We start from the raw sequence: 12,106 nt of genomic DNA on the forward strand, positions 1-12,106 counted from the left end.
AGGGAATTCTGTGACATAGTATTTTACAGATCATACTCATATAAAAAGTTATTATAAAGTACTGGCTATGTTCCCTGTGCTATTACATCCTTGTATCTTATTTTATATCTAATAATAGTTTGTACCTCTTAATTCCCTTAACCAGTCTTGTCCTTTCCTCCATCCCTCTCTCCTCTGGTAACCAACGGCTAGTTTGTTCTCTGTATCTGTGAGTCTGGTTTTAGTCCACATGTAAGTGAAAACATGCCGTATTTGTCTTTCTCTGACCAACTTCACTAAGAACAATACCTTCCAGGTCTATCCATGTTGTTGCAAATGGCAAAATTTCATCCTTTTTATGGTTGAGTAATATTCCATTCTATCATGTCATTTCCAAATAGTGACCGTTTTATTTCTTCCCTTCTAATTTGAATGCCTTTCCCTTGTTTGATTGCAATGGCAAGGACTTCCAATATCATGTTGAATAGAAATGCTGAGAGTAGGCATCCTTCTCTTGTTCTTGATCTTAGAGAATGTTAACTATAAGCTTATTATAAATGGCTTTTAATATGTTGAAGTATGTTTCCTCTATGTCACCTTTCTTAAGAGTTTTAAATTATGAATGGATGTTGAATTTTGTCAAATTCTTTTCCTGCATCTATTGAGATGATCATGTGATTTTTAGTCTTGGTATTGTTAATGTGATATACCACAATGACCGACTTATGGATGTTGAACCATTCTTTTATCCCTGGAATAAATCTCACTTAATCATGATTGATGTATGATCCTTTTTGTGTATTGTTGAATTTCATTCACTATTATTTTGTTGAGGATTTTTGCATTTCTGTTTATTAGGGATATTGGCCTGTAATTTTCTTTAAAGTGTCTTTTGTTTTGGTACAGGGTAATGCTGGCCTCGTAGGAGAAGTTTGAAGTGTTCTCTACTCTGCAGTTTTTTTGATAGTTTGAGGAAAGGTATTAAATATTCTGTAAATGTTTGGTAGATTCCTCTGGGAAGCTCTCTAGTCCTGGACTTTTGTTAGAAGTTTTTTGGTTACTGATTCAATTTTAATACTAGAAATTGGTCTGTTCAAATTTTTTATATCCTTCTTGGTTTAGTCTTGGAAGATTGTATATTTTGAAAAACTTACTCACTTTTTCCAGGCTGTCCAATTTGTTGGTATATAGCTATTAGTAGTATTCTCTTATGATTGTTTATATATCTGTGATATTGGTTGCATTAATAACTTTTTTCATTTCTTATTTGGGCCCACTCTCATTTTTCTTAATGAGTCTGGCTAAAGGTTTACTGATTTTGCTTATCTTCTCAAAAATTCAGCTCTTGTTTTCTTTTTTTTTTTTTGCTGTTTTATGTATTTCCACTCTGATATTTATTATTTCCTTCTTTCTGTTGACTTTGGGCTTTGCTTGTTCTAAATCACATCACTTTTTTCTTTTTTGTATGTGAAGACATTTTATTATGATTTTACTATATATTAGTGATATACCAAATTGTGTGCTTCCTCGGTGGCTCAGGGGTAAAGAATCTGCCTGCAATGCAGGAAACCTGGGTTTGATCCCTGGGTCGGGAAGATTCCCCAGAGGAGGGTAGGGCAACCCACTTCCGCATTCTTGCCTGAAGAATCCCATGGACAGAGGAGCTTGGCTGGCTACAGTAGAGGGTTACAAAGAGTTGGACACAACTGAAGCAACTGAGCACACACACACATGCATACCCAATTGTATTTTCTCAAATGGCAAAGGAGATTAAGGATAACATTTCCCTTTGGATCCTGAAAACCTCATTATCACCTGTCTTTTGGAGGATTAGGTTTCCTACAATGTCTATGATTCTGTCCATGAGGATACCAATGGTGCTTAGTAGTAAAGAACATTGTGCTAAGTTGTTCTATCATGGGTCCTTGCTCAAAGTGTTCCTTTTTTTCTTCTAATTTGGTTTTCAGCACTAGATCATGTGTTTCTTCATTATTATGTAAAGGATCTAGCTGAGGCATAGGTTCTGTGTGTTCATATGGGATGTCTATGGAAGGGTGATAGCATACTATTATCCTGCCATCAGATGTCACAAAATTGCCTACTTTGCAATTACAGTCATCTGGAAGAGAAGACCATGTAGATTTATGACAAACACAATATAAGGTTCCATTTTGAACGTGAAAATGTTTCACGCTAGTTCTGTTTGACATTGCCCATTTACTGCTGCCATTGCCATGGAATCAAGATGCTCGTCAGCATGAAATGATTTGAAGAGAAAACTGTTTTTAAAATCTGCTTCTTGACTACTGCTCACCGCAAGCCCATCTTGCCTCTGAGATTTTTCTTATGTCTTGAGTTAAGCCTGTATCAATATAACCTTCCTTCTTAGAACAGCTTTTGCTGCTTCCTATAGATTTTGGGAAGTTGTGTTTTTATTTTCATTTGCTCAAGGTATCTATTTTCCCCTTCAATTTCTTTATCAACCCACTGGCTTCTTTTTTTGGGACAAGTTGTTTAGTCTCTGTATGCTTTTCCATTTTTCCTTCTCTTGATTTCTAGTATTATACTGTTGTAACTGGAAAAGAATCTTGATATAGTTTCAGTCTTCTTAAATTTACTGCTAACTGTTTTATGGCCTAGCATGTAATCTACTCTGGAGAAGGTTCCACATGTACCTGAAAATAAGGCATATTCTGCTGTTTTGGGGTGGAATACCTTGTGCTGGAGTCAAGATTGCTGGAAGAAATATCAATAACCTCAGATATGCAGATGACACCACCCTGATGGCAGAAAGTGAAGAAGTACTAAAAACCCTCTTGATGAAAGTCAAAGAGGAGTGTGAAAAAGTTGGCTTAAAGCTCAACATTCAGTAAACTAAGATCATGGCATCTGGTCCCATAACTTCATGGGAAATAGATGGGGAAACAGTGGAAACAGTGTCAGACTTTATTTTTTGGGGCTCCAAAATCACTGCAGATGGTGACTGCAGCCATGAAATTAAAAGACACTTACTCCTTGGAAGGAAAGTTATCACCAACCTAGACAACATATTCAAAAGCAGAGACATTATTTTACCAACAAAGGTCCGTCTAGTCAAGGCTATGGTTTTTCCAGTAGTCATGCATGGATGTGAGAGTTGGACTGTGAAGAAAACTGAGTGCCGAAGAATTGTTTTGAACTGTGGTGTTGGAGAAGACTCTTGAGAGTCCCTGGGACTGCAAGGAGATCCAACCAGTCCATTTTAAAGGAGATCAGTCCTGGGTGTTCACTGGAAGGACTGAAGCTGAAGCTCCAATACTTTGGCTACCTCATGTGAACAGTTGACTCACTGGAAAAGATCTTGATGCTGGGAGGGGTTGGGGGCAGGAGGAGAATGGGACGACAGAGGATGAGATGGCTGGATGGCATCACCAACTCGATGGACATGGGTTTGGGTAGGCTCTGGGAGTTGGTGATGGACAGGGAGGCCTGGCATGCTGCAACTCATGGGGTCACAAAGAGTCGGACACGACTGAGTGACTGAACTGAACCTTGGACATGTCTGTTAAGTTCTTTTAACATGTCATTTAAGGCCAATCTTTCCTTATTGATTTTTTGACTGGATGATCTATCCATTGATATAAATCAGGTGATAAAGTCCCCTACTGTTACTGTATTACTGTCAATTTCTTTCTTGGTATCTCTTAATATTTGCTTTACATACCTAGATGCTACTATATTAAGTGCAGACAGGTGCACATTTACAAATTAACAGCCTCTTCTTGTATTGACCCCTTTATCTTTTATTATAGAAAATAGACTTTGTTTCAAAGTCTACTTTGTCTAATTTGAGTACTGCTACAGTAGCTTTTTTTCCTTCCCATTTGCATGGAACATTCTTTCCATTTCTTCATTTTCAGTCTGTTTTTAGCTCTGAAGTGAGTTTTTTGTAGGCAGCATACACATGGGTCTTGTTTGGCATTTTAAAAATCCAATCAGCCACTCTGTGTCTTTTGGAGTATTTAGTCCATTTAGAGTGATTACTGATAGATAAGTAGTTGTTGCCATTTTGTTACTTTTCTGGTTTTTTGTAGTTCGTTAGTCTCATCTTTGTGGTTTAATGATTTTTATTGTTATGTTTGGCTTCCTCTTTTTAATTTTCACATATGTATTTTAGATTTTTGATCTGTGCCTATCATGAATTTCACATATATTGATCTATACCTACTTTTTTAAAACTAAGTCATTTCAGTTCAAAACATTTTAAAATTCACTCCCCATCACATTTTATATTTTTGATGTCATATTTTACATCTTTTTGTCTATCCATTTACTGTTTTTTGTACTGTGCTGTGCTTTGTTTCCAACTCCTTGTAACTCCATGGACTATAGCCTTGCCAGGCTCCTCTGTCCAGGGGATTCCCCAGCCAAGAATACTGGAGTGGGTTGCCATGCTCTCCAGGGGATCTTCCCAACCCAGGGATCAAACTCTGGTCTCCCACATTGCAGGTGGATTCTTTTCCTGTCTGAACCACCAGAGAAGCCCACTTTATTGTAGTTACAGTTGATTTGTTTTGTGTTTTAATCTTCATATCAGCTTGTTTCATTGGCAGATCCATTGCCTTTATTGTTATTTGCACTTGCCACTGAGATTTTCCCTTTCATGTATTGTATTTCTCATTATAGCCTTTTTTTCCTTAAAAGAATACTACCCTGTTAACATTTTTGTAAGGCCAGTTTAGTGATGATGAACTCATTGTTTCTGACTGTCAGGGATATTCTCTCCAAATCTGAATGATAATCTTGCTGGGTAGAGTATCCTAGATTGTAGATTATTTCCTTTCACCACTTTAAACATATCATGCTACTCTCTTCTGGTCTGCAATGTTTCTGCTGAAGTATCAGTTGATAGCTTTACTGGGGATACCTCAGATGTGGCTCTTTTTCTCTTGCCGCCTTTAACATTCTCTTTAATTTCTACCTTCCTTAGTTATGGTATTTCTTGATGTCTCTTTGGGTTCATCTTGTTTGGGACAGTCTGTGTTTACTGGACCTGGGTATTCTGGGTTTGGGAAGTTTTCAGTCATAATTTCATTAAATACATTTTCTAGCCCTTCCTCTCTCATTTCTCCTTCTGAGATGCCTATAACGTGAACGTTAATACACTTGATGTTGTCCCAAAAGTTCCTTCAATTATCATTAAATTTTTGTTTTTGTTCTGATTGGGTGAGTCCCACTGTACTATATAATTTCCAGGTCACTTGTGCATTTTTCTGTATCACCTAACCTGCTATTAATGACTTCCAGTGTATAATTTTCATTTCAGCTATTAATTCTTCAGTTCTGATTGGTTAATTCTTTTATGTTCTAAGTCTTTGTTGAAGCTGAGTTCCTCCATTCTTGAGTTCACTTCAGTTCAGTCACTCAGTCGTGTCTGACTCTTTGCAACCCCATGGACTGCAGCATACCAGGCTTCCCTGTTTATCACCAAACCTGGAGCCTACTCAAACTCACGTCCATCGCATTGGTGATGCCATCCAACCATCTCATCCTCTGTTCAATGAGCATTTTAATGACCATGTCTTTATACTCTTAATCAGGTAAACTACTTACCTTCATTTCATTAGTTTTTTTCCTCATGAGATTTTATTTTGCTCTTTTGTTTGGAACATATTGCTTTGAATTCTCTATGAAATCAAATGTTACCTATCCCAGTCTTCCTGGTGTACTGTGTGGGAGCAGCCCTATGCAGTGTGTGCCTAGTTGCTTTAGTTGGAGAGCTACACATGAAGTGAATGGGTACCACATCTTCTCAGTTGCAAGCAATGGCTTCTCCCTAGTTCAGTGGTGGTTGCTGCCATTATGTGGGCAAGTCCATGACCCAAGAAGCCCTGAGGGAGCTGGGCTTCTCCTAGGAGCAATGGAAATCTGCCAGGGCAGCGGGGGGGTGGGTGGTGCGGACATATGGCCAGGGCTTGAGGGGAAATGTGGAACACTTCAAAATTTGTGTCATCCTTGGGCAGGAGCCATGCCCTGTATCATTCCAACATCAGAATATGCACTACTGCAGCAAGAATTAGACCTTATTTTTCTGATTTTATCCTTAATATTTTCTAAGAAAACTGAACATTTTCTGAGAATACCATTGAAAAGCTTAGTTCAAACTCTTCCCTTTGTCTTCATATTGCTTTGTGTCTCCCAAATACTATAGGACAGGTGAAAAAATTCTTATGTTAATCTGATGTTTTTTTCCTTTGTATACTTATTTTTGCTTCTTACTTGCAGAGTAACCAAAATGCAATTATGTAGTTTTCTCACTTGTTTTCTCTCTTCTAATCTTTTAATCTGGAATGCTTTATTAAACAGTCACTATGCAGATGGTGACTGCAGCCATGAAATTAAAAGACGCTTACTCCTTGGAAGAAAAGTTATGACCAACCTAGATAGCATTTTCAAAAGCAGAGACATTACTTTGCTAACAAAGGTCCGACTAGTCAAGGCTATGGTTTTTCCAGTGGTCATGTATGGATGTGAGAGTTGGACTGTGAAGAAAGCTGAGTGCTGAAGAATTGATGGTTTTGAACTGTGGTGTTGGAGAAGACTCTTTTGAGAGTCCCTTGGACTGCAAGGAGATCCAACTAGTCCATTCTGAAGGAGATCAGCCCTGGGATTTCTTTGGAAGGAATGATGCTGAAGCTGAAGCTTCAGTACTTTGGCCACCTCATGCGAAGAGTTGACTCATTAGTAAAGACCCTGATGCTGGGAGGGACTGGGGGCAGGAGGAGAAGGGGATGACAGAGGATGAGATGGTTGGATGGCATCACCAACTCGATGGGCATGAGTTTGAGTGAACTCCGGGAGTTGGTGATGGACAGGGAGGCCTGGTGTGCTGTGATTCATGGGGTCAGAAAGAGTCAGACACGACTGAGCAACTGAACTGAACTGACATCTCATTCACTAATCTAGAAGATATTTATTGTAAATCTACTTTGTGCCAGTCACTGTGCTGGGTATTTGATAGTGAATAAAATACACATTTCACTTTCATATATATAGTTCACCATCTATTAACTACTTATATTTATTCTATGTGGCTCCAACTCTTCCCACACAACAGTTATTCTGACTTTTGTACCCCTGTACTAGTATATGACCAAGCACTTTTATGGTTACTCTACTTGAATTTTCTTGATGTTTTAGTTTTACACTTGTATTCTGACTTTTTTTTTTTCCTACTCTCACTCTTAAAAAATAACCTAAAATGCTTCAAATGTTAAGAGATGAATATGGAAAAAATCTACACTTTGAGCACATTATACACATACACATATATTTTGAGCATGTGCTGTTATTATTTTGACTACACTAACAAAAGAATCTACAAGATAATAAGTTCCTTTGTAAAGAAAAAAATCACTCTCAGAATGTTCTTGATTCTCCATCATACCCTCTTCTCTTTCTTGGAACTTCTAAGAGAAAAGGTAGCATCAACAAACCTATTATTTGAGTACTTTTGTTTGCTGAGTATATGGCTTTCCTGGGTGTCTCAGGTAAAGAATTTGCCTGCCAAGGCAGGAGATGCAGGTTCAGTCCCTGCGTTGGGAAGATCCCCTGAAGAAAGAAATAGCAACCCACTCCAGTATTCTTGCCTGGAGAACCCCATGGGGCCTGGGTTGCTACAGTCCTTGGGGTTGGAGAGTCAGACATGACTTACTGACTGACCAGCAGCAGCAGTAACTCACTGAATCTTTACAGTATGGGACAAACACTATCACAGAGGCTTGCTCAATCAGTTGGTTAATCATGAAGTGACAGAACAAGAATCCAAGTCTATCCAGCTTCATTTTGCGTGCATACACAGTAGCTCCAGAATTGAAAGGGATGTTGTAGGATATATTATACCTCCTTTTTATAGGCAGAGAATATTCTACTTTTAGATATATCATATTTTATTAATTCATTCATCTAATGGACATGTGTGTTGTTCCACTTTTTGACTATTATCAGTAATTGCTATGAACATCCGTGTACAAGGCTTTGTGTACATATTTCCACTTCTGTTGAGTATAAACATACACCAAAGATGAAAACTGCCTTGTCCTATGAGCTGTATTTTTATTGTTGTGTTGCAAGTTCTTTACACAAATCCTTTACCAGATACATTACTTGCCAAAATTTTCTCCCACCATAACAGTTGTCTCTTCACTGCAGATTGTGTACTTCAAAGCAAAAATTTTAAAAATTTTGATGAATCTCAATTTGTCCATTTTTCTTTCATTGCCTTTGCTATTGGTTGTCATATCTAAGAAACTATCATCTAATACAAAGTCACAAAAATTTATCCCTACATTTTCGTCTAAGAGTTTCAAGATTCAGGCTCTGAAGTTTAGGTTTGCAATCCATTTTAAGTTTATTTTTGTTTATGATGTGAGCTATGGGTTCAACTTCATTCTTTTGCATGTGGGTATCTAGTTGTTCCAAAACAATTTCATGAAAAGTCTATTCTTCCTTCATCAAACTGCTTTGGCACCTTTGTTGAAAATCAGTTTACCACAAATTTCTGGACTCTCAATTCTATTTTATTAATCTATATACCACAATACATTGTCTTCATTTGTCTAGTTTTGTATGGGAAGGAACATTTTATTAGCCTTTTTAGACAGCCATAGAGATTCACTGAAGTGAATATTCACTCCAGTATTCTTGCCTGGAAAATTCCATGGACAGAGAGGCCTAGTGGGCTACAGTCCATGGGGTTGCAAAGAGTCAGCCATGACTGAACACCTGGATATTCATATTTGAAACAGTACCAAAATGGACAAACGGTGGTTTCCTAAAGGTCAGCTGCAGTGTAGAATCTGGAATTCTGTAAACTTCTACCCTGCTAGAGTTTTATTCCCTTTTCCACTCATGGACCATTTTGTAATCCATGCAGAGAGCATCTGGAGAATATTGATTGTTTCGCAGATTATCCAAATGTTGACACATTTCTTTATACACTATAAAAAATAAATTGTTAAATCAGCACTGATTTTATTGGAAAAGTATCAGGATGTTGTCATGCTACCATGTTAAGAGGCAAGTTTTCCAAAACTGCAACTTTCTCTTGAAAGCTCAAATTTTAGTAAGTACTGTTAGCTTTCTACAAAACACTCCCAGTGTGAAGAACCCTGGTTTGTCTATTATCCGTCCAAGCAGACATGTTCAATGAAAAAAGTGACTAGTCCAGTTTGTAACTCACACAATTGCATAATTGCCTTTCCCTAAAAGAATCATCACATTTCCTTATGAAGCACAGTACTTTATGCCTATTTTTCATTTTGTCCCACAGAATATTAAAGGCATGTTTTAAGGTCAAAATTAATTAAAAATTAACTTATTCCTTCATCAGTGACATTTGAAATGAAATGGATTAAAAAAAAACTGGCATGTGGTGAAGACTGTAACAAACAACTAGTTCAGTTTGGTGCTACTTCTTTGATTCATGCTAAGGTAGCAGCATTTTTACCCATCAATGATTTTGTAACAACAATAAAACTTTGAACACATTGAAAAAGACAAATAATAACTTACAGTTATGAGAAGTTTTGACCTTGTAGGCCAAAGAAAGTGTCATGGGGAATGTGGTCCACATGGGGGCTATGGTCCACACTGAGAACCACTGATCTACTGAAGATATCTAAGCAATGACCACCCAAAAGACAGTAAGACCTGTGTGTCCTAGTGGAAGTACACAATGCCACCAGTGAAGCATTCTTGTCAGAGAATCAATCTTGAATGTGACCAAGTCTCTATACATAACAACTAGTTTATGGACTAAACAGGAAACATAAAATGACAACTACAGAAATAATCAACAAAACCTTTTACGTGGCAAACTTTTTAGAACAGAAGAGCTGGTTCTTCAAAAAATAAACTGGAAAAAAAAGAAAGTGGAAGCAGAAACCTATATATTAAAAGAGGATTTAAAGACAAATCAAGCAACTGTAATATATGAAGCTTATCTGAGTCCTGATTCAAGAAAATTATTTTTAAAAATTTGTTTTGAGAATGATTACATTCTCCGATATTAACTAATTTAAATTTTTAGATGTGAAGATACTATAGTTCTGGTATTTCAGAAACACATACTAAAACATTTAAAGTGAAAGTTAAGTTCCATAATTAAGGATTTCATAAAATTCCAGGACTTCAGAAATTCCAAGTAAAAAACAGGCAAGTGCTAACTGTAGGTTAGGACAGTGCACTAAAGAAACTACCCTACTAATAAGGTGCTGTTTATTGTAAACTGGTATATGTATTGTAACTTTTCTGAAGAATAACCATACCCTCTCCCAGCCCCTCATATCCACTAAAGTAGAATCAAGGACCCCAAGAAGAAACTCTGCTTTGAGCAATTCCAATAAACCTAGAAGGAAAACATATTCTAGAGAGAATTAGAACCTTACCTGGGATTTTTTTCTAAGAAAAAGCTCACAGATCATCTAATGTTGAAGATATTCTGTGGTACTTCTTCAACACGTACTTATTTAGTACCTATTATTTTGTTTGCTACAAGCTCCAGCAAGGCTCTAAGGGAAATACAAAAATAAGACATCTCTTAGTCGGTAACATAGACAATCTAATTTTGAGAGACACACAGTGGTTGTATAGTTTTACTCTAATACGTAATTACTGAGTTATTTATTTAACTACGTGGTAATTGTGACAGATCTGAATTTCTGGGTTCCTCAAAGACAGATGCTTTGTGTGAAAACTACCTAGGAAACAATCAGAACAGATATGATAAATGAGGAGGATCACAAAAATCCCTGCTCACAGATACATCTCCTTCCTGCAGATAAATGTGATATATCCTATAAGTGAAAACAGCTATTTATTGGGTGCTCTTGCCTTGACTGTCTGCTTAAATACATAAGATTTTATCATTTTGATCTATCTTCCTAGAGAAATTTTGATATTGTAGAAAAACATTTAAAAACTCATAATTTTATGGAATGTCTATCACAAAGCAAGCAGTATACAAGGTAGGGAGGGGGTGTAAAAGGAGTGAAAAATTTTAGGGGTCTCTTTTTTCCTTTATGAATTGTACAGTCTAATGGGGGTAAAAAGACAGATGGTGACTATGAAAACAACATAGTTCAACTTAAAGGTGGAAAAGGAGGGTAATTTTATATTTTTGTTTACATTTAAAATTGTTTCTATATGTCCCAATACAATCAACATAGCTTGCATATACCACCACACTGAGAAAGGCATATTATTAGAGAACACTTGCAGATGTTTTATGAAGTAACTTGGTAAAGAGGTGGAGTTCTGTTTTGAGAAGGATGAGACTGAGAAGTATCAAAGAGATGAAAGCAAACTACACTTTTAGACCATGGAGTAATAATGATGAACTTGAGTAATCTAAAAACAACACTTCTTTGGAATGAGAAATGCAGTTTTCAGGTAAACTGTTACTTTCTAGAATTAGTCAAAAAAGTTAATGAATAGATTTGTTTCCAAAAAGTGACTAGGAATTGGTACAGAAATCATCAGTAGTCATTATACTTGAAAGTCAATATACCATGGGGCTGAAGAATATAGATAAAAGCCTGTTTGGGTTCAAATCCTAGTGCTGCTCCTTACTAAGTATAAGAAACTGAGATAACAAGTGCTTGTTATCCTGTTACCAGCATAACAGGATGACAATAACACCTATTTCATAAGATTGTTTTAAGGATTAAATGGGTTAATACATGTAAAGTATTTAGTGTAATATCTGATACATATTAAATACTAAATAAATGTTCTATTACTACTATTATCATGAGGATATAATCAATAAAAAATTAAATATAAGTAGAGAACCCATATCCCTGTTTTCTGACATAATAAGAAATAGATCCAAAAATAAAGACACAGAAAGAAATCAAGATCATTTTAAACACTGTACAGGAGATCAAAAAGTACAGGTGTACAAGACAGTTCATTAAAAAAACATATTTTGTTTTTGATATTGTGAAAAAATTAACACTGAAAATACTATTTTTCAGAATAATTAAACTCAGTAAAACATCTGTAAACAAGAATAAATTTATTTAATTTCTTTTAAAGATTTAATGATATACAAAATGTATATAGTATATTTTTAATACATTTTCTC

At 36.3% G+C, this 12,106-nt stretch overlaps 1 protein-coding gene across 1 annotated transcript; it reads right to left on the reverse strand.

Moving 5' to 3' along the window:
• Positions 1 to 1,691: 1,691 nt before the first annotated feature.
• Positions 1,692 to 2,219, reverse strand: LOC120852981 (39S ribosomal protein L42, mitochondrial-like; the record flags this gene model as incomplete). Its single annotated transcript, XM_040226506.1, has 1 exon — positions 1,692 to 2,219. A coding segment is annotated over one exon (429 nt), but the record flags the coding sequence as incomplete, so codon positions are not given.
• Between the last annotated feature and the right edge of the window lie 9,887 nt (positions 2,220 to 12,106).

The sequence above is a fragment of the Oryx dammah genome, unplaced genomic scaffold, assembly GCF_014754425.2.
Source record: "Oryx dammah isolate SB20612 unplaced genomic scaffold, SCBI_Odam_1.1 HiC_scaffold_26, whole genome shotgun sequence".
Classification (NCBI taxonomy): Eukaryota; Metazoa; Chordata; class Mammalia; order Artiodactyla; family Bovidae; genus Oryx; species Oryx dammah.